The sequence below is a fragment of the Urocampus carinirostris genome, chromosome 15 (assembly GCF_059441175.1).
Source record: "Urocampus carinirostris isolate Australia breed hairy pipefish chromosome 15, RoL_Ucar_1.0, whole genome shotgun sequence".
Lineage (NCBI taxonomy): Eukaryota > Metazoa > Chordata > Actinopteri > Syngnathiformes > Syngnathidae > Urocampus > Urocampus carinirostris.
In genome coordinates, this window is record NC_142363.1 from 22,520,752 (window position 1) to 22,545,228 (window position 24,477).

Sequence of the window (24,477 nt, forward strand, 5' to 3'; positions counted from 1 at the left end):
AGTTATAACTGTTACTCCCTTATTTCCGCCCTTGTGGTTAGCAGTCACTAGAGGTCGCTCACTCAATTTTTCTCTTTGCAAATGCGGGAAGTACTCTTGTGAGTATTGCACATGATAAGTTGTAAGGAGTGCAAGCCCTTTATTATTTAATAGTAATCAAATATAAGGATGAATTGTTTTGAGATGACTGTATTTTAAACCAGTGTTCCTCAACTTTTTGGGGGAGTGGAACACTTTCCTCATTGGCGTTAATCTAAAAGCACACCGGATGAAGAAACAATAAATGAGAACATAAGTGCGTTAGTTTATTTATTTTTTTTGCGTTTAAAGGGGCAGTGTGTAGTATTGAGCGGCTCCTAGTGGTAAAAAAATATTAGTTAAAAGATAAGCAATATGAACACGCATTTGAAAAAAACATACTTGTGGGTTGAGACAATGTGCATTTATTTTACACTAATTAAACCTCACGTAGAGGGAACTTAGTTGTCCGCTATCTTGCTGCTACGGGTACCCCCCAAAAACAAAAACCTCCTGAAAAAATGGGTTAAAAAAGTACAAGAATGGAGCTTAATGGTCACTTTGAGTTGTCCTAGTTTGTATTCTCCCTTGTGCATTTAGCACTCGTTGTTTTTGATTGCACTACATTATACAACGACATCTAGTGATCAATAATACACACTGTGCCTTTAAAGGACAGATAGTTGACGATATAAGTGCTGATTTTACAAGAATTCAATACGGTTGAATGAGTTTCGTAACTATTTTTGTTTTATTGATAAATTTGACCACATTTTAGCTTTCTTCAAGTTACTGTATTCTAGTATTTTCTCAAGCATTTCCTGTCATGGTCCTCCTAGGAAGAAGAAAACCTCTCGCGCCCCTCCAAGGGAGAGTGCCACTGCCCCATAGCATAGTGGAGGTGGAATTGCACTTTATTCTCGAACCCTTCCCACTATTTCAGAACCACTGCTGTATTCTAAGTTGTTGTTCGAGTAATCAAAATGAGGAAAAATACATTTTTTTACTAAATTTTCATGGCTGGTTTTTCAAAATAAAACAAAATAATAATGATAAATTTATAAGTTTGGTCGGCAGTGTAAACATAACCCTAAAATAAAATAGTTTTCAAAATGATTTACCTTTACAACTTCCAGAGCACAGTGGGAAAAGTGATATACTGCCACCTACTGATATGGAGGGATATTACAGTTACTCTGCTGATCACTAGAAGATAGCATATACTCAACGACGACACGCTTTTGGTGAATAACTATAATTTTTCATCAGCAATTAGAATAAATAGCCTACTGGTTAAGAAACACTAATTTAGAGTTTAAATGGTGATTTTTTTTTTAAATGAGAGTTTTAACAGTATTACCGAAATACTTGACAGCCCGCCATTTTGTCCCTATGCCTGTTTCAAGCCTTTCTCAAAGCCAGACGTTTGTCGGTGTTTTCACACCTCTTCCCTATTCATAGCTTTAGCGTTCCTCTTCACACCCAATGCAGAAAACGTCAAACGCAACAGACGGCGACAGATGACGAACGAGAAAAAAATGCTAACGTGCGGCTGTTAGCTAACAGGTACATTTTCGTATTCTCAAGTGGAGCTGTAACGTTGGGTGAAAGTGTCGACAGCAAAGGGTGATATAAGAATAAAACATTAAAAAAAAATAACATTTCGTGTTACCTGTTTTACTGAGACTAAGAATTTTGACATGCTAGGCTCAACCTTAGCATTAGCAAGCTAGCAGTCACTTTGAAGTTCTATCTGTGACAGTAATCTAAATTTAATGATTCATTGTATTAATTTACTAAATATGTAAAAAATGATTACAGTTTTTTTTGCTGCATAACAGATGGCTCAAGAACTTGTTTTAAGCAGTGTTCCTCAACTAGTGGGTCGGGAACCAAAAGTGGGTCGCGGACCCGCTTTCCGTAGACAAAATAATGCTAAAATGAAGAACAAATAGATGGTCAATAACACTCCTCAACAATAGATGGTGATTATTCCCATCTGGATTTCTTCTACCGGTTCAAAGAGGGACCACATTTCATTAATTGTGATTTTGTCAATTTTATTTCCTTTTTTGCCTATGATTTTCAAGATAAGGAGAACAACAGTGACAACGACGAAAAAAGACACAATTGCAAAAATGTTGTACGAGTGTCTGCAATTGAAGCGCCGCTGGAAAGTAGAATAAATGGTTTAAAAATGTTATGTTTTTAGATTTTTTTCCAGTGTATTAATGTTTATTTATTTCATATTTGCATAACTATCACAGTCTAGATACACGCTATATTAAGATTCTGATTTTCTTTTAGCTTGCGGCTATTTTTAAGCCGTTTTGCGGGGTCATCTATATGGAGGCTTATATGTGAGTATATACTGTACTTGAAGTTTGCTTGGTATTGCTGGTCATTTTGTTTTTTTTTTAAAAAAAAGAGGGAATATAATTTACTATCTCTGATTTAAACTGGACATTCCTTTCATTGGATACATTTGAAAAGTGGATTTTTTTCTTGATTTAGGTCATTAGAGTGAAACGGTAGTCTTCAAGTCAGACCAGTTGAGAACCAATGATTTAAAGCACCAATTTTTTCTTGTTACCAAAAGAATAGAATTGTTTGAATTGGTTTCCCAAAGTGTGGCTTGTGAGCCAGATATGGTCCCTTTTTTAATCAGGTATTTCCAATTTCACCAACTACTAAAGGAGTTTTCCGATTGAAATTTCACTTTAAAATGTTTATTTCTATTTGGCCTGACGAAAGCATTTATAAACCAGTGTGTGTAGTGCTAGCAATGGAGCGCAAATGATGGTGGTGGGTGTTGATTGTTCCTCAAGGTGGGTGAGGGGAAAAAAAACAAAAAAAAACATAAAAGGTTTAACAGGTAAAAAAGTATTGTGCTTTTTGTTTGCAAAGATGGTTGACGTCACGTGTGAAATACATGTCAATGCTAAGTGTCCATGTTCTAAAGTGCAATGTGTGTGTTGGGTGGATTATGAATGTGGGTCATGGTGTAAAATAATAAAATACAAAAGCCCCTTTTACACGGCACAGATGCAGCATGGGGATACAAAACTATTTTCTAAAGCAAACACGGCACTTATATCATCGGGTAACCTGAAAGCGCATGCTGTTTTGACGATATCTCACTTTTTTTAACCATATGATGCAGGAATTTTGCAGTGTCTTTGTATGAAAGTAGAAGGTAAAAATCAGAGGTACAAGATGTCCCGGGATAACTGTGTGAAACTCTCGCTCCTTTCGACCTGTTGTCAAAATCAATCTTTGTGGTTCACCGACTTTTATCAATCACATGCGAATTTATGAAGAAGTGAAAGTGCTTGGTTTTTAGACACTTTTAGCTGGGTTCTGTGTAAAATGCAGTAAGTTTCTCGTCTTGTGTAAACGCTTTCATATTTCAATTCATATTTCAACTAAGAAAAACAACACACCAAATGTATGCATTAAACTCACAATTTGAGAGCACAACGACCGGTTTGCTGGGTCTCCGTTTGAAATGGACTAATGGGGCAATCTTTGCAGTTCAACGACTTTAGCAATCACATCCGAATTTATGAATGAGTAGAAGTGCTTGGTTTTTAGACACTTTTAGCTGGGTTCTGTGTAAAATGCAGTAAGTTTTTAGTCTTCTGTAACCACTTTCATATTTCAATTTTCTACGTAAGATAACAAGAAAAACAACACACCAGATGTTTGCATTAAACTCACAATCTGAGAGCACGACGACCGGTTTGCTGGGTCTCCGTGTGAAATGGACTAATGGAGCAATCTTTGCAGTTCAACGACTTTATCAATCACATCCGAATTTATGAAAGAGTGGAAGTGCTTGCTTTTCAGACGCTTTTTTCTGGGTTCTGTGTAAAAGGCAGACAATTGCAGTCTTCTCTCCCTGCTTCGATGGACTAATGGAGTATTGGGATGATTGTTAGATGAGGCAGGTACAATAAAAATAATACAGATATAGGTTGCACAAGGAAAATAAATACATCCATCTGTTTAGTTATACTCTTGTGTGCTTTTTTTGTGGGTTTCAGAGTGTTAAAAACGACCCCCCCCCAAAAAAACACAAAAAAAAAACAAAAAAAACAACCCCGAACATTCTTGTCTTTCAGAAACCCCCAAATTCCCTTTGAGTATCACCAGCTTGACAAAGACCCTTCATGGGGGTCAACTGTGTCGAGGAACAAGCAAGCACGATGAGACGAGGCCTCCGAAGCCAGCGCTGCGCTTTCCCGACGCCCCCTAAACGCGTCACGCTTTCAGGAGAGTCTTAAAAGGATCGTTGCGTCAAGTGGTGTGTGCAATACCACTTTGGGTGGAGGGTGAGGAGGGAGGATCGCTGTTTTTCCTTTCTTGACGTCCAGGAGTTTTTCAGGGAAGGGTGGGTGGCGTTATTTACATCTCTCTTGTGTGGCGTTCATGCTCTCCCACATAACAGGAAAAAACAAGCTCTTTTAATGTCTGGTTTTGTCTCGGCGATGAGTATGAAGAAGATTCCTGGGGACGCTCTGACTGGTAGCGTTAAATGACGGCTGAGTCGTGACCAGTGTTTGGAGTAACACGTTACGCAATTACTAGAACTGTAACGAGTTATTAATAACTTTTTGTGACTTAACTGTCGTTACAACGTTGTGTGTTACTACCAGCAACCCAACGCTCAATACATCAAACAGGAAGGGTGCATATGTTTTTTTTCCCTACAAAATAAAACTGAATACAGTTACGGTGGCGCCGTCTCAAGGACAGTCTACGAGGGCGAGTAATTTCTCCCTACTGATATCATGACATTCACCCTACAGTATATACTCATATTTAAGTCAGATTTACAACTATAAAATAAAATACTGGTGGTGAGTTTGTATACGCATATTTGCTTGTGTGTCACCAGTATGGAATGGTAGGCAGTGAATGGAGGAGAAGGCGTGGCTTATACGGGAACAGCAATATCGATGGGGCAAACGAGAGCAAGGATTTTGTCGCAAAAGAGTGCTGAATTTCGGTCTTTTATTTGTAAAATTATTTGTATTTTTATTAAATTATTTATCTTAGAGATTACCCAGAAATTGAGAACGATATCTTCAAGTGGTTTGAAGACGAAAGACAAAATGGATATGGATGGTCTCGGCTGTGTTCCTTTGCAAGATTTCAATATTTAAAAGCCAAGAAATATGAAGGGTTTACTGATCCGCAGGTTGGCGTACACGTTTTCTTTTCTTTTTTATATTATGTAGCTATTTAAGCAGTTTCAGGTTGTTGGCTTCAATGTGACTATATACCGTAATTTGTAACTAGATAATTACAGTATTTTCTGAATTATAAGGCGCACCTAAAAACCCAAATTGGGTCAGAAATTCTGCATTACAACCCGCTGCACATAGTGCATTCTTCACCAACGAATGTTAGAGAATGGAGAAAACCGAAAGTCTTCCAACAAAATACTTTACAAGGTCTTTTACGTATGCACACATATAAAACCGAGAGGTTATTGATTAGTATAGATTAGGTTATTGGTAAGTGAAGAAGTGGAGGGACTGTTTAACCTATCAGAATGCACGATGCAAATCAGTGTTGTGACGCCATAAATAAAAATAACGTTATAATAAGATCTAATGTCTTTTCGAATGTATTTTGAACCACTGGTGGTAATAGAAGCTGATACTTTAGTGTTAATTTCATGCACCCTATAGTCCGGTGCGCCTTGTGTATGAAAAATAAATAACAAAACACTATTTCTAGGGGTGCGCCTCATAACCTGGTGTGCCTTATAGTGCGAAAAATACGGTACTTTCAGAGTAACGCGCTACTTTTGGGTCTCAGTAATCTGAGAGGTTTTTAAATGAATCTACCGGTAACTGTGAATAATTGCTCATTTTTCTTACTAATGTCCCAAACACTGGTCATGACTAGGAGGAGAATTCAAATGACAAAAGAGAGGAGGGAGAATCCTGTTTGAGTGGGGGTCTTTCTCCGCCGCCAGCGTTTACATGACGCTGCACTTGCCCTTCAGTCTTTCGGCACGTGATTGCTTTCCCGAACGCTTGCCGTCGATGTTGAGGCTCATGTTGCGCTTCTTGTCCAGGTTGAGAAGCTCCTGGAAGAGCTCGGTCACGTTGTGGTTGGTCTTGGCCGAAGTCTCCATGAAAGCGCACTTCCATTGGCTGGCCTGAGCCTCGCCGTCCTTGGTCTCCACCTCCCGTTGGGTCTCGTCGCTTTTGTTGCCCACCAGCATGATGGGGATGGCCTCCACGTTGCCTTTGATGGCCAGCACCTGAGGATGGTTCACAGGGAGTTGGAGTTTTGGAATTAGGATGTTAAAAAAACTAAATGACATTGATATTGAAATGAGACCTGGTCCCAGCTTGTGGGCCACATGGTAGAAAAAAGCATTCTCATTGGGGCCAGCCCTGTAAATTAAAGGCATACAAGTGTGCCTTAACTGGAGCGATGGGGTTCTTTTTGGAGGCTCACGATTAAATTATGATTTAGGGATGTAAGATTTGATTATAAAACCATTATTTAGTTTTTTCCTCAAAATATTTAAGATTATATATCTTGTAGTGTTTATTAACTTTGCATTTGTAAAAAAAAAAGCAGAAATTGTGTCATGATTGCCAAAGTGAAGTCTCCTGGAAGCAAGCGTTTGGCGCGCTGTCTGATTGGCTGACGTCCTCCTCTTAAGCGGTCAGCGTCCAGAGGAAGACGTCAGACCGTACTTCTGTTTTCCTATGTGTTTTGCCAGATTACTAAGTACCAAAGACTACTCTTGTTTGATTCCGGCCTGCCTTCTGATTTTGACCTGTTCCCGTTCCACGTTTTCGACCTGCTCTCCCGCATATTCAAAACTCTAAGTCATTGGCACAAGGCAGCTAATTTCTCTCATGTGCTTCTCTTAGCATTGTCTCGTGGACCACTTAAAATTATGTGGCGGGCCGAATTGGGTCCACAGGCCTTGATTTTGACAAAATTGGTCCAGACAAAAAGCTAGTTTGAGGTGGTAAGTTTTGTTTTCTTCATAGCCCGCCCTCCATGTAGGTAATTGATTATCAGCCATTTTGATAGCACCTTTGTGAAACTGCCAAATAAACATGACTTGACTTGACTGTACTTCACATTATCCAGAATATTCTGTTTCTTTAATAAAATTCTTAGCAAAACTGTTGAACTCCAGCACTTTTTTATCCGTCACAAGCCAGATGCTAAACAAACAACCGGAGGAAGAAAGGTATTTCTTTGCATGTTTCCATTTTTTCAACGAGAAAATTTGAGCTAGGTTATCAGAGAAACCATTTGGATTTTTTAGATCAAGTTCAAAACAATATATTATGCATTTAACATAACCTCAAAAAACAGCAGGAAGACTTAATATTACACAATTTGGCTGAAGAGTGGACTGGGCCATTTCCTTGGTTGTAGCTAAAACAACATTTCCAATATGAATATATTTTGCACAAACATTGTGTATTTTGGTAATGTAAAAATGGGTTCATTTGTTTAAATTAACCCCACAGAATAAAGTTGTGTTGTTCAAAATAACCTTCTCAAATCAGTTAATATTGTGAAAAACTTTTTAAAATAATATCCTATTTGTATTTGAAAATAATACAGTATTTGATTTGAAACTACCCCCAAAAAAGAAAAGAAAAGTTATTTTTGTTGAACATGACACAATCCGACTGTTTGCATTTTTTTTCAGTCTCTATTTCACATTGTTCTTTTTTGTTCAAAATAACGGTCTGAAAATGGGTGACTTTAATTTGGGAAAAAAAAACTAAAATTTGGGTCATATTGTAAAGAATAAAGCATTTATTTTCAAACAAAAATGGAAAATAAGCCTTCAATACAGTGTTGTGGTTAAAAGTCACAAATGTGATACTTTTGAATAAAAGACCTTTCCAAAAATTTGATATTTTTGTTCAAACAACTGTCCAAAAAATGGGTGAACTTGATTATAACTACCCCGTAAAATTGGATCATAACGTTCTAAATATTCCAAAATAAATAAAATTATTTAATGTGAAACACAGAAATAAAAACTTAATAAATTGTTGTGGTTAAATTTGACACTTTAAAGAAATGTTTAGATAATGGGTATATATTATATTCCAAGCAGCCCTCAAAAATCCGGTAATTTTGTCCAAGGACACCTTCAGAATACGTATCCCTCAATTTAAACTTTCAAGCAAAAGTCATCGAAAAATAAACACCCCCCCCAAAATTGATGGCATATTATTAAAAGAAATAACTCCCATACATGTTGCTGTGTGTTTCAAGACTAATCAAAAAGAGTGTGTTGCTTTTTTTACATTTTGTCAGTGATTTTTGCTCACTTGTTGTTTGTTACTTATTCCTAGCATTTTCTATTTCCGGTTTTGGTCTTTATTTCTGGTTTTGTTTGTTTGTCACTTTGTACCTCTTTCCGTTAATAAATACCATCCAGCTTTTCGAGCACCCTTGCCTCCAGTTCCTGCTTCCCCCACATGGGTCCATCGCCCCCGAATTATAACATTTTAGTTATTTTTTTCCCAAGTGTTTTTTAAGTGTTGTTATTTTTCTCCCTTGGCAAAATAAAATGAAGGGTAGGCATGCGATTTTAGTACAAATGGACAAACAAAAAACCTCACCTGTTGGTAGATGGGCTTAAGCTCCTCCAGCGACTGCTTGCTGGTGATGGAGTAGACCAGGATGAAGGCGTGTCCCTTGGAGATAGAGAGACGCTGCATGGCCGGGAACTGGTGGCTCCCGGTAGTGTCGGTGATCTGCAGCGTGCAAACGCTCTTGTCGCAGCTGATGACTTGGCGGTACGTGTCCTCCACGGTGGGGATGTAAGTGTCCCGGAAGGTGCCCTTGACAAAGCGCAGCACCAGGGAGCTCTTCCCGACACCGCCGGCCCCGAACACTACCACGCGGTAGTCGTTGCTTTGCTCCGGCATTCTGGCTACCCCGCCTTTCAGCCTTCAGAAACGGTCACACCTGAGAAAAGATGGGGTGCTTGCTTTTTATCGCTGTCAAGGGCCTTCCTTACTACTGATCTCCCCCTATTCCCTTCCGCCTCCCTTCCGTACTTACCAACTTACTTTCTTACTTAACTTATTTATTTACTCACTTACATCCATGTCTTATGTTCTGTCTTCTTTCACATCTATTTACCAGCAAAAAATAGAGTATCTACCAAATCCTAAACACACATACTGATATAAACCAACCACTTCATAAATTAACAAATACATTGACTAGCTAACCAAATTAAAGACAAAACAAACCATCTAAAACACCAACCTAGAAACCAACAACAAACCAATACATGTTAAAAGCACACTCATCAATTTCAGAATGAGGTGACGACCTAACCTGTCATATAACTAATTAATAAATCAACCCTTGTGGTGAATAAAAAAACAGTTAATAGCAACATTGGACGGCAAAATAAATGACAAAAGAACCAGAAATCTAACTAACTTATTAACTAAGCAACCCCTAGGGTTAATAATCAATCCATTAAGGTGAATAACGAAATTGGATGGCTAAATGAATAACGTAGGAACCTGAAAACGAACTAACTAACTAACTAGCTTGATAACTGGGCAACCCATGGGGTGACTAATTAAACCTTTTACGTGAATTGAAAAATTGGATGACTAAAAGAATGAAGACTGAATCAGACATCTATACAACTAACTAACTAACTAACTAACTAACTAACTAACTAACTAACTAACTAACGGACTAACTAAATAACTCATTTAAGTGAATATCAAATTGGGGCGACAAAATGAATGACGACTGAACTACTTGTCAAACTAACTAATTAACTAACTAAAAATTACGAGATTGACTGACTGACTGATGGGGAGAACTCAAACATAATAAGAAACCAACAAACTAAGTAAAACATAAACGTTACACAATAACCAACATCCAAACGACATATTGATGAACCAAACTAGCTAACCAATTTACTAAAACATCTGCATCAAAGCTAACTAGCTAACCATTAACAGCTCCCTAACTATGATCACCAAATTAACCAATCAATACACATTAAACACTAACGAACCAAGTAATTAACATCCGCAGAAACATGAACCAACCAACACAATGACCTTCCAACCAACTAACCCATTGTTAAAGAAACTAAAAAAAAATACCATTTAGTATGCAAAAACAAACAGCAAGCAATCAAGTAACAAATCAACCCACTTGAAGTAAAACAATGACATCCGATTGATTGAAATCCTTAACGAACTAAATAACACACACACACAAAAGCAAGTAGCACCTAAAGAAAGCCAAGTGATGCCAACCAAGGATTAGAATGAGAGGAAAGGCCCAAATATGGTTGGTTGGATGGGGTGAAACGTGCTCAGGGATGTAAGGTCGGTTGAATTCATGAATGCAAGAGTGTGTGCTCGGGAATGGCAAAGGATAGTTAAGAATGACTGGTATTGACGCTTATGATGCGGAGGGGGTAAACCGGTGAATGTTGTCAGGCCTCTGCTGATGAAGTGTTGCATAGCCAGGGTTGGGTAGGGTTACTTTAACTTGATTACTTTCGATTACTTTTGGATTACTCCAATACCAAATATGCTAATAAAAGACAAAAGAAACTAATCTCATCTCATCTCATTAGCTGCACCGCTTATCCTCAGTAGGGTCGCGGGGGTGCTGGAGCCCATTCCAGCAATCATCGGGCAGTGGGCAGGGGACACCCTGAACTGGTTGCCAGCCAATCGCAGGGCACACAGGGACAGACAACTCGCTCGCTCATTCACACCTAGGGACAATTTGGACCGGCCAATCCACCTGAAATGCATGTTTTTGGAATGTGGGAGGAAACCGGAATGCCCGGAGGAAACCCACGCAAGCACGGGGAGAACATACAAACTCCGCACAGGAAGTCCGGTAGACTTGAACCCTCACAGGAGGTTCCCAAGACCTCAGAACTGTGCCACACACGCGCTAACCACTGCGCCGCCGTGCTGCCCATACAAAAGAAACTAAATATGAATAAAATGATGACTCACAACACGTGGTAATCTTTCTCTCCTGGCTTTGATCTCTTTGATCTCCGGCAAAACTAACATGAAATGCGACAGAAACAAAATGAAAATAAATCCAAACAGCTTGCCAACATTTTTGCAGTTCCATGTATTACGTTACTCCCCAAGCCTGCACAAAATTTAGTAATTGTATTCATATTTAGTTTCTTTTGTCTTTTATTAGCATATTTGGTATTGGTGTCATCCAAAAGTAAATGAAAGTAATCAAGTTAAAGTAACCCTACCCAACCCTGCAAATAATCTAAAGAGTCATTCTGCTTTTTTCTACCACAACTTGAACAGTGTTAACGAGTACACCGCACACCATCATCGTGATTACCATTTCGAAAAACATACAAGTGCATTGAACGGACGTCATGTCTTTTACTTGACTTCCTGTAGCGGTGGAAGAAAAAAAACAGACCGGAAAGAAAAACGACCCACGTCAAAGCTTCTATAGTGCCGAATCTAATTAGATCGCCAGCAGGCAGCGGCAGTGCAGGCAAACGCGTCACAAGCCACTTCGTGTTGCACATGCATGACCCGTCCATGTGGCCCCCTAACTTTCCCTCCCCTCATCCCCACTTTTGAGGCCCCGAATGACGAAGGCTCTCCGTCAATAGTGACAGAAATGCAGTAAGTATTGACGCCAGTCTGGTGTTTCATTACCACGGCCGCTTAGAGAAGCAGCCTATTATGGGACCTTAAAGCCTTGCTTCCAACCGCTGCATAAATAATGCATCGGGACGGGCGCTCGCATTATGGCGGCTTGCACGTGTTGGCGAAATGGACGATTGCCTATTTTGTACAACCAGGGAGTCGAAGCAGGAATCAAGAAGAAATAAGGTTGATGTTTTCATTTTCCTTTAACTCAGGGTGTCAGGACCAGAACCCAATTGCGTTACGTTTCCCACAAGTTTTATCGCGCCTACAATCCGGCATTCGCGAGGCGCAGGAAGCAAGTCGCTCTCGTACTCAGTCTGTGATCCGAACACGGAAGTGGATCTTCCGTAGCGAGCAATGGCGGAGTCAAGGACAGAAAACAGGTCGATAGCTGGGACAGGAGAGCAAAAACGTGGTCGGGGTCAGAAACGGGTCGTAAACCGGGACGGGAGAACAGAATCAAAACGGGTTGTAGCCAGAGACAAACGAGAGCAAAAACGGGACAGGTGGGAGTCAGGGTCGAAAAAGGCTTGCCAAGTATACACTGATGTTCGCAGACGGACAGACAGGAGTGGGTTCAAATACTGACAGGGAGCCAATCAGAACCCGCGGCAGTTGGCGTAAAATGAGAGGACACAGCTGAGTCAAATCAGTAATCATGACACACCGAACCTTTTGAAACCGAGAGCTACTTTTTGTTACTGATTGGCGCTAAGTGCTACCATTTTGAAATCACGGTTCACGGATCCCTTCACCAAAGAGGACGCAACTCTGGACAGCCTTCTCCACTGTTGCTATACATTTCTAAAATGACAACTTATGATATGGAGATATCGAGATTTTGTTGAAAGGTGTAAAGTTGCAAGAGGTAGATGGTTTTAAGTTTTTGGGTTTGTATGTGGCAACAGGTGGAGGTTTGGATGAGGATGTGAAGAAGAGGGTGTGTGAAGGGTGCAAGGCAATGGGTGTGCTGAACGGATTGTTTAAATCTAAAGATCTGGGAATGGATGCTAAGCGAAGATTGTTTGAAGGTGCAGTGGTATCAACGGTGATGCATGGCTCAAAGGCGTGGGGTTTGAGAGTAAATAAGCGTATTAGCTTTCATTCTTGCGTAGTGTGGGTGAAATGACACGCTGGGATAGGTGAAGGAATAAGGAAGTAAGGTGAAGAACTGGTGTGGTGAATGAGCTTGCTGAGAAAGGTTGATGAAAATGTTCTGAAATGGTTTGGACGAATGGAAAGAATGGATGAAGGCTATTTGACTAAATTGTAGTGCTGAAGTGGTGGGAAATAGAATGAGAGGAAAGCCCAAACATGGATGGTTGAATGGGGTGAAACATGCTCAGGGATGTAAGGTCGGTTGATTTAATGAATGCAAGAGTATGTGCTCGGGAATGGCAAAGGATAGTTAATAATGGCTGGTATTGACGCTTATGATGCGGAGGGGGTAAACCGGTGAATGCTGTCAGGCCTCTCTGCTGGTGAAGTGTTGCATAGCACAGCAACTCACTCCTTGTTATGCTGTGGGCTTAATGCTTGGTGTCAGGTTGGGAAGAACGGAGGAGAATGAATAGTTGGTAAATGTAAGTGTGTTCTTGACTCTAGCAACCTCCCACTAGTGGTATTTGGCTTTGGTTGGTAGCTAGTCAGCTAAATAGCTAAATAGCTAAATAGCTAAATAGATAGATAGATAGAATTCAATAAAACATAATTTCAGTTTGAAATAAAATTTACTAGAAAATCCCAATGAACCATCACTGGTGAGCTGTTTTCCGAACCTGCTCTCGGGCTACTCAGGTTTTCTAATGGGACCACCTGGTGCCCACGGGCACCACATTAGAGACCCCTGCTTTAACTGATAGCAACTTCGGCAGAGTCAGTAGACCACATGTGTTAAACTCATGGCCCACGAGCCAACTGTGGCCCGCCATGTCATTTTTTGTGACCAGAAAGACAATTTCGAGAGAAGCACTCATCAAACTCATCAACAATACATATAGTCTAGTGAACTAGATACGAATGATCTGCATTTATATAGCGCTTTCAAGTCAATGAAGACCTCCCAAAGCGCTAACATACCGATAGCCATGCAAGGCAACTACCTGCTTATCAGGGGCATTAGATTTAGTGTCTTGCCCAAGGACATATAACACAGGGGAGCTGGGAATCGAACCTACAACCTCTTGATTCCAAGACAAGCGTTTTTCCTCTTAAACTTACAGAAAAGCTAACAAATCTTTTCCAATACAATCGGATGAATAATTTTATATTTTCCTATCGCTCTGTCTGTTGGGTTTTGATTGGGTACTCCTAAGAGGGGGAAGCAGGAACTGAGGCAGGAGTGTTTGGAAGAGGGATTTTATTTAATAACAAAAGGAGGTACAACATAACAAACAAATGGTCACAAAACAACGAAATGTCCAAACAAAACCTGACAGTAGGAAACCAGTAAAAAAAACAGATATGAAAATGCAAGGAACCATTTAACCATCAAACAAGGGTTCACGAAACAACAAGATGTCCAAAAATCAAACCTGACGTAATCCAAACACGATTTAACGACCAAACCGGAACTACAGGTGCATGGAACAAAGTAAGAAACAAACACATGGTCAAAATCATCAAAACTGTTTGAACTAGAAACAAAAAAAACAAACCCCACATAGTAGTGGCAAACAGGGTGTACATAACAACCAGGATAAACTAAAAAAAAGAGGTTGGTTATGGCAACGATGACCCGACCCAGTATGTTGTCCAACCAGTCCTTTTAAAGAGAAAGGTGTGTGGCAATTGGGCTCAGGTGTGTCTCGCTCCACACCCGGTCGGCACCCTCTGAAGGAAAGTGGTGTGTCTGTCATGAACCGGAACAGGATCAGGACCCAAATCCGTGACGTTTCTCACACAAGCCTTTTATTTTACGGGAAATGGGGAGTCGTGCACGTTAGGCAGCAGTCTGGCGTGGAATGATAGGAAGCCAGAGGCCGACGAGATCGATACCAATTGCCCGAGCAGATATCGGACAGATGGGGTCGATACCAAATAGGACGGGTCAGACAGGATGGATATCAAAACAGGATATCGAAAAAAAACTGGACAAACTAGACAGGAACGAAACTGGATACCGATATTAAACAACGGGACAGACAGGATAGATATCAAAACAGGATATCGAAATTAAACAGGACAAACTAGACGGGAACAAAACTGGAAATCGATATTAAACAGGACAAAATAAACGATAACAATACCGGACAGAAAATACCAACAGGAAACAGGACCGAGTCAAAACCCACGTCTTGCGGGGCAGAGGTTCGTTGACGGACTGACAATGGAAGAGTAAGAGCACTGAGCTTAAATAGACGGAAAGCCAATCTGTCAACAAGCCGCAGCTGGCGCCACACGGGCGGGGCCAATTGGGCGCCATGGCAACCGTGACAGTGCCAGATCCTAACCCTGTTGTTAATCTTCAATTTTCAACTTTCAAAAAACGTAAAATCTGTACTTTCATTTATATTTTAGCAAAAATGGAATACATTTACTTCAAAGGAAAAATACTAATCGCAGTTTTCTATCATCCACTCAACTGAAATAATCCGAAATTTTTGTTTGACACAGTTGCGAAACTTACCAGACAACAACTTAACCCAAATGGTTGCACTTATTCTGCTAATGACATTATGGAATTTTTTAATAAAAAGATTCAACTAATCAGGAATGAAATTTTAAAAGAACGCTCTGTTTCCTCCTCCTATATTAAAGATGCGGAGGTGCTAGGTATGGACTGTGTCAGCGGTTGTTCAGAAACATTCTCCAGTTTCAATGATTTGTCCCTTGATAATCTAACACAGATGGTCAGTAGGGCCAAACAAACTACGTGCCTGCTTGATCCGTTTCCAGCTTCACTGGTGAAGGATCTGTTTGGGATCTTAGGACAATCAGTTTTAAATATTATTAATATATCGCTATCCTCGGGTATTGTTCCTGTAGCCTTCAAGTCTGCCGTCATTAAACCCACGCTTAAGCGACCTAACCTTGACCCAGAAAGCCTAGGTAATTATAGGCCAGTGTCAAATCTGCCATTTTTTGCGAAAGTACTTGAAAAGGTCGTTGCACAGCAGCTAAATGACTTCATGTCAGAAAATAACCTTTTTGAAACTGTCCAGTCAGCATTTAGGGCAAATCATTCTACTGAGACAGCCCTTGCTAAAGTAACCAATGATCTCCTTTTAACAATAGATTCTGGTGCCTCATCAATGTTACTGCTGCTGGATCTCAGCGCTGCTTTTGATACGGTCGACCACAACATATTATTGGTTCGTCTAGAACGCATTGGTATCTCAGGAACTGTACTCTCGTGGTTTAGGTCCTACCTGTCAGACAGGATGCAATGTGTTAACTATGGCAATCTGACCTCTAAACAATCTAATGTCCCTTGTGGTGTTCCTCAAGGCTCTGTACTTGGCCCCCTTCTTTTTAGTATTTATATGTTCCCGCTTGGTGACATTATCCGCAAGTATAATATTAGTTTCCATTGCTATGCAGATGACACTCAACTGTATGTGCCACTGGAAAAAACTGGACATTTAAGTTTTAGAAATCTGGAGGCTTGCCTTACTGAGATTCAAAGATGGATGTCAAATAATTTTTTACGCCTTAACCCAGAAAAAACTGAAATGTTGATTATTGGTCCAGCTCACTGTCGTCAGTTGTTTTCAAACACTACCCTGAACCTAGACAAATGTAATATCACCCATAGTGACTCGGTCAAAAATCTAGGTGTTATATTTGATCCTAATCTGTCGTTTCAGTTACACGTGAAAAATATTACTAGAACAGCTTTCTACCACCTCCGTAATATTGCGAAGATTCGTTCGATGCTGTCCCAATCAGATGCAGAGATTTTAATTCATGCGTTTATTACTTCTCGGCTTGATTACTGTAATGTATTGCTTTCTGGTCTCCCGATGTCTAGCATTAAAAGTTTGCAGCTGGTTCAGAATGCGGCAGCTAGACTTTTGACTAAGACCAAAAAGTTTGAGCATATTACTCCTGTATTGGCCAACTTGCACTGGCTCTCAGTCCACTTAAGATGTGACTTTAAGGTTCTCTTATTAACATATAAATGTTTGCATGGACTTGCACCCTCTTATCTCTCTGATTTGATTTCCCCCTATGTTCCTGCACGGAGTCTGCGCCCGGAAAATGCCGGTCTACTTGTGACTCCGAGAGCCAAGAAGTCTGCGGGCTCGAGAGCGTTCTCCATCCGGGCCCCGGTGTTATGGAACGCCCTGTCTCTGGAGATAAGATCTGCAACCTCAACGGAAGTTTTTAAATCGAGGCTTTAGACACACTTCTATTCCAAAGCATATGATTGATGCCCACCTCATATTCTGTTTTGTCCTGTCTTTTTCCGACGCCTGCCTGGCTGATACGAAGGAGAAGGATGATTTGGGATGGGTCAGCGGACCGGCGTCTGACCTGCAGCATGTCAACCCCTGCATTTACCGGCTGGCAGAGACGGGAGGCAGCGTCGTGGCCGTCATAGACTTTCTGGACTGGTTTGCAGGCTGGGGGCGTCGTTGATGTCATGCACTTTCCGGACATTTTCAACATCTTACCTTATGTTTACTATTATGTGTACAGTAATGCTAATTGTAATTCACCCTGGTCAATCCTGGAAGGGGGATTACCACATGTGAGGTCCTTTCTCAAGGTTTCTCTTTTCTCCTCACACTGAGGTTTTTGAGTTTTCCTTGCCCGCATGCTGGTTTAAGATCAGGTAATTGTGTAATTTTGTAACTGTAATCCTGTGCAGTCCTTTGAGACATTTTTGTGATTAAGGGCTATATAAATAAATTTGACTTGACTTGACTTGACTTGAAATATTTTTCTTTAGATATAATTGGATTGAAATACAATGCAGACGAAATTACAGTAAGTAAAAGGAGAAGTGCTTTATCCTTAAGATCGTTTTTTCTGTTTAGAAATACAAGTATAAAGAAGCGTGCTTATCGCCATGAAATATAACAAAAATATTACTACAGAAATAGAACCAAAATTCTACTACAATAAGATTACAGAAATGCTACAAATATACTACAAACTTACTTAAAAGCAAGTACCTAATATATCGTGTTGCTTTACTTTTAAGGAAAAAAAGGTATACTACGGAAATACAACAAAAATACAATGACAGTAATACTATAAAATACTACAGGAACAGTATAAGAATACTGAAGAAATACTACAATAACACGACTCTAAAAATACTACAAAACAATACTAGAGTAATGATACTGTAATTAAAAAATACCTTTACAGAAATACTACAACAGATATACTGAAAATACTATTACAGTAATACCAGACATGGGACCAAGTCACACATGTGCAAGTCTCAAGTAAGTCTCAAGTCTTCACCTTCAAGTCCCAAGTAAGTCCCAAGTATTTTTTTCTTGGGCAAGTCAAGTCACAAGTCAAGTCCCGAGTCTTAGATTGCCAAGTCCAAGTCAAGTCACAAGTCATAAAAACAGCGACTCGAGTCGACTCGAGTCCAAGTCACTAAGTCTCAAGTCCCCATGTCTGAGTAATACTAAAGAAATGCCTGCAATAAATATAAAATTGAGTGCTCAAAGACAGGGACAGAATATCATTTTACTTTAATTTTGAAAAGAAAAAAAAGAAATGCGACAGAAATAATATAAATACTAGTAATACTATAAAAGTAAATATAGTATTTAGTGGTAAAAACTAGGACCTAGTATGTTATGTTATTTTGCTTTAATTTTAATAAGAAAAAATGAATACTACAAAACACAACGGAAATACTTCAACAATACTACCACAGAAATACCAGTACAACAAGACTACAGAAATGCTACAGATGTACTATAAAACAAAATACAACATTTTGTGCTCGAAGACGGTTATTTTGCTTTAATTTTGAAAATAAAAATGATATACTACAGAAACAATACTAAAATACCGCAACAGTAATACTATAATACTTCAGAAATATTACTACAGTAATACTACAGCAGTACTACTATAGAAATACTTCAAAATATTCCAGAAATACTACTACAGTAATATTAGAAAAACACTACAGAAATACAAGTAATACTACAAAACTAAACATAGAATTTAGTGCTAAAACAATGACCTAGTTTGTTATGTTATTTTGCTTTAATTTTAAGGAAAAAAGGGAAATACTACAAAATACTACAACAATGCTACTGCAAAAAGTACAATAATACTTCAGAAAGACTACGAGTATACTACAAAATGAAATTTAACGTTTTGTGTTTGAAGACAAGGGACACAATATTTTTTTTGCTTTAATTTCGAAAGTAAAAAAAAGATTATTACAGAAACACTACTTAAATACTCCTACAGTAATACGATATTACTCCAGAAATATTACAACAGAAATACTACAAAGATATCATAAAATACAATGGAAATACTACACACTCAAAATAGAGTGCTTGAAAACAGGGACCTAATATGTTATCTTATTTTGCTTTAATTTTATAAGAAAAAATGAATACTATAAAATACTACAACAATGCTACTACAAAAAGTACAATAATACTTCAGAAATACTACGAGTATACTACAAAAGGAAATGTAATGTTTTGTGTTTTAAGACAGGGACACAATATGTTATTTTGCTTTAATTTCGAAAGTAATTAAACAAATAAAATACTGCTACAGTAATACAATATTACTTCAGAAATATTACTACAGAAATACTACAAAGATACCATAAAATACCACGGAAATACTACACAACTCAAAATAGAGTGGTTGAAAACAGAGACCTAACATGTTATGTTATTTTGCTTTAATTTTGAAATGAAAAAGGAAATACGACAAAAATACTACAATAAATATACTACAACTGTACAACAAACATAGACAATTAATTTGTTGCAAAACCAATTAGATGAACTAATAGATAGATAGATAGATAGATAGATAGATAGATAGATAGATGGATAGATAGATAGATAAATTCACACTTCCAGCAGTATCCTTGTGTTGAAAATAAAACAATAATAAAGTAAAAGAAATAGAATACATAAATACAAAATATCCTTTGACGGATCGGTTTTCCCTATTTAGAAATACAAATAGAAAGAAAGGTAGTGACTAACCCGCAAGCATGGTGCTTATCTCCTGAACGGTCGGCGGTGGCTTTGAATTGATGCGTCTGGGATGCCTCCCCCCTCCTCGCCCACTCCTGCAGTGGATGATGCTGCGTGATCAATAAGCCCAGGCCCGTGCACGGGGTCTCATCCGTCCGTCTGTCTAGATCCCATCCTCCCTTCTTCCCTCCCTCGCTTTCGCTTCTTCTCTAGAGCTAGCTCCGTGACAACACCGCTCATCAACACCAACCCCCCCGCCTAACCTCTCCACCATCGCCTCCTTTTTCATGCAGCTAAAATTAGCCGTCCACACATGCAGGTGACACACACATGAGAGCCTGACTGTTTTTTTCGCCTTGGCAACCCGACCGCTTCCCCCTCTCCGCCGTCCTCCACTCGAAAAAGCCTGCGTGGGTCTTTTTTAATGGATTAATGCTACAAGAAGGCGTACCTGAAAACCCTAAATCGGCCAGATATTTGAAAATGTGGCTTAAGACCTGATGTTTTTTATATCCCGCGAAAAAAAACGGGAGATACGATTGGTAATGCGTACAGTATGTATACGTCAAGTCAAGTCATGTTTATTTGTATAACCCTTAATCACAAGACAGCATATATAGCAAACTACAGACTACTATCACACCATCCCCTGATCTGAAATCCTCATGAGGGCAAGGAAAAACTCAAAATCTCAGCATGAGGATAATGAAGAAACCTTGAGAAGGGACCACACATGAGGTAATCCCTCTACCAGGATGACCAGGCTGCAATGAATGTTGCAAAAACGTGTGCTTTATTACACGAGGTTTCACAGTATACTATCGTATTTCACTACAGGGTTCAAACACCTTTTTCATGCCCGAATTCAAGACTTCTTTAAATACTTTCAAAGCTAAGTTTTCAATTTCTCCAGTACCATTCAAAGAAGAACTCGGGTGTACATCATGTATTTTGCAGAGACATGAATATATATTTTTTTTACATGCAAGTTTTAATCTTACGTGCATTTTTTAAGACAAATGAATTTTAAATCTTGTTTAAATTGTTACTATATTTGCGGATCTAAATATTTTTGAGATGAATCTTTCCCCATATAGATGTTAGGTAAAAATGACAGCCTTATGAATCAAACATTTTCAGTTGCAGGAAGGTTTTCCTATTACAATTTACCACTAGGAAACGTGGTCCATAAAAAATGTCCAAAATTGATCTGTATACTAAAAATTTCAAGGTTCCCTGTTTAGGTGTATCATGCATCTATCCATTAGGGCGTGACCAGTAAGGGGAGATGACACTTCATATGAAAATGCGATACAAACAAATGCCAACTTCCGTAAATCTCGAGGAAAGAAGAAATGCATTTACAAAGCGAATCCACCCGAGAGCATTGTCCAAGTTATTTTAAGGAAACTTGTTGTGAAACATAGTAACAATTTCAAGCATTTACAAACACTTCACCCAAAAGTAAAGCACTTTTTACTTTAAAAAAAAATATATATATTACAATTCAAGCATTTTCAAGGTTTTCAAGCACCCATATGAACACTCGTGCTAAGATAAATCAATTGAAAAACATTGTTGACCATAATCACAAAGCAATTTTTGGAGCGGGAATTGAACCCTGGTTACGGTTGTAAAAGCGCCAACAATTAGGCATTAGACCACTAGTGATACAAATAACACGTAAAAAGGCATTCAATTGTATCTCATTATCATGCAAATTTTACAAGTGTTGCCAAAAAAGGTGTTAGAAAATGGAGAAAAAAGACATTTTGTTTGAAAAGATACTGTGCCTAGCGAAAGTATTGCTCCCCCAATAACTTTTGTTATTTTGTCACATGTCAGGCTTCAAACCCCAAAAAGCTAAAATACTGAAAATATTTTCTAAGAATCAATAACATTTGAGACATAACCATGAAGTGCAACCAAATTATTTAAATATTTCATTTTATCTTTACAACGAAAAAAACTAGGTATACCCAAAAAAGTTGCCCCCTGTTTTTAGCTCAGCTAACTGATTCCAGAAGTTCCCTGATGACTCCTGAATGATCCAATGTTGACCTAAATGACTAACATTGACCAACAGAGTCTCAGTTTAAATGCACCTGCTCTGTGATGGGCTCAGAGGCCTGTGAAAGCAGACACTGGAGAACAGACAGCATTATGAAAGACCAAAGAACACACCAGGCAGGTTGGGGGTTAAGTTATGGGGAAGTTCAAAGCAGGATGGACTGTACTACAAAAAAAATAAAAAAGAAGAACAGAACATAAATGCCAGTCGGGCCTGTTATTCTGTAACATTCGGCATCGTAATAATAGGATAAAATTGAATGCCTTTTCCTTTGTCATCTGTATCACTTGTGATGTAGTGGTTAGGTTTCAGTGTTTTTACCACCGTGACCATGGTTTAAGTCCCGTTTCATACAATGTTTTGCGAGTTTGGTCAGCGACATCTTTCAACCGATCAAACATGGAACATAATACACATAATACATGCCGAATGAGTATAAAACCCGGAAACTAAATACTGTAGCTCTCACTGGAGTTTCAATTCAATGCGCCTTATAGTCCAGCGCGCCTTATATAATAAAAACAAATGATAAAAGACTATTTTTGGGGGTGCGCTTTATAATCCTGTGCACCGTATAGTGTGGAAAATGCATCTTGTGTGGTGGTGCTTTATTCGCAGATAGTTTTGGCGCAAAAATTGCCAAAAACTTAATCTGCTCCATGCATCCATCTATACATCCATCCATCCATCCATCTATCCGCCTCCTTACTTTCCCAGCTGGTGAGGAAATGTCACCTTCCGGCGTATCTAAATATGCACATAATTTGCCCGGCGAGAGCCACTCGACACGCTGCGCATTAGCATCAAACATGAAAGACAAAGGCCGGCCCGGCAGATCAAGAGCGTGATTAAAATCACTGCGCCGCACGGAGGTATCCGACTTTTAATCGGGGGATATTGGAATGCGGCAGATATGTACAATATGAGAGCTCGCCTATTAGAGCTGCGCTGGCCGAAGGGGATTAACAGATTTAGTGGCGCTCGCATCACCCGCCATCGCAAATGCACCAATGTGTGCAACTGCAGCCTCTTTCCCAGCACGCCGTGGGAGGAATGTGAGATTCTTTTTTTTTATCCCCTCCTCGTGACTCACTACAGCCAACGTTTTCGTCACCGTCACGCCGCCGCAGTGCTGCACTCGCCCCTCGTGCAAAGCGATCACACATTTATGTGTGGGCAGTCCAACAAAATGAACCAACTAACTAGATCATAATGCTTGAATAACAAGAAACCTATCAAGAGTCTATCCAGCAACAAAACAATCAATCAAAAAGACAAACCAAACTATTTATCTACAAACTAACCAGCAAACCACCTCCCTTATCGACACACATGCCACAAAAGATCAAAGTAAACCCAAAACCAACCCAGGAGTAAACCATCACAATAACCAATCAACAACACAACCATGTATCTACACACTGACGGGTGGACCAAATATCTTGACAAATGTGCCACAAACAGCGCAAGCAAACACTTAACCATGACATTAACAAACCAGCAGTCTAACTATTCAAACTATCTAACAAACACCAACCTATAAGTCAACCAACAAACAAAACAACAAACCATTTCCTACTAAACACGTCCAACCATTAACCAATGACCAACTAATAAACAAGAGTAGTCAACATCTTATTAACAACTCACTTGCAACCCATTTTAATACAACTCAAGACAACTAAATAGATCAAGGCATCAATCGATTAACCGAGCAACTAACCGACCGACCGACCGACCTGCCACCCAACTGACTACCCAACCGACCAGCTAACCGAACATCCAACCGACCAGCCACCAAACAATTAACCGACCGACAGAGTGATTAATGGAACACAAACATAACAAACAAACTAACTAAAACACAAACCTTGTGACCAACACAATAACTAACATGTGAAAAGCACATCAACCAAACAAACTAGTGAACCAGCTTACACACTGACTACCTAACCAACTAAAACAACCCTTACCCTGAACAATGACACCAGCACAACACTGTTTCAACACAAAAGGACAACAACCAACCAAGCAGCTAACTAACTAACTAACTAACTCCTGTGGCAAGTAAATAACCCATTCAAATGACAAACAATATAATGGGGCGCCTTACTAAGAAACAAATCTGCGAAAGTAAGCAAACTAAATACTAAACTAGTCAGTTAACAGGAAACCAAACAGACAAATGTAGAAAGATCATAACACACTTTCTGATAACCTATGGTTCGGAGTGCTACAGTCATTAATGAACAACATCTAAAAAAACTAGGAAGCTGTCATGATTGCCGATTCAAGGCACCTGTGACTCCCCAATTGGCGCCAACAGCCCTGAGAGCTGATTGGCTAAGAGACTCCTTTTAAACCCCCGGCTTTCAAGAGGATGCCGTCAGATCATTGCAAACCGATGCTCCCAGCTAGGCTAGCTCAGACTTTCAGATATTTTTCCTGCCCTGTTTTCCTCTGCTTGATACCTGTTGCCGACCTCTTTCTGGACCCGATTCTGCCCTGTTCTGCCATCCCGACCTCC

At 39.4% G+C, this 24,477-nt stretch overlaps 1 protein-coding gene across 2 annotated transcripts in view; it reads right to left on the reverse strand.

The window, feature by feature from the left end:
- Window positions 1–1,088: 1,088 nt before the first annotated feature.
- Window positions 1,089–24,477, reverse strand: part of diras1b (DIRAS family, GTP-binding RAS-like 1b) — a 34,855-nt gene continuing 11,466 nt past the window's right edge. The window contains exons 1-3 of one of the 2 annotated variants that reach the window (XM_088353743.1): window positions 19,889–20,055; window positions 8,652–9,000; window positions 1,089–6,298 (exon numbers count right to left, since the gene is read on the reverse strand). In XM_088353743.1, the coding sequence (XP_088209869.1) occupies window positions 6,011–6,298; window positions 8,652–8,960 (597 nt within the window). In that variant the 5' untranslated portion in view covers window positions 8,961–9,000; window positions 19,889–20,055 and the 3' untranslated portion in view covers window positions 1,089–6,010. Of the gene's footprint in view, window positions 6,299–8,651; window positions 9,001–19,888; window positions 20,056–24,477 lie in introns of those variants that run through there. The other variant, XM_088353742.1, reaches the window with a different exon arrangement.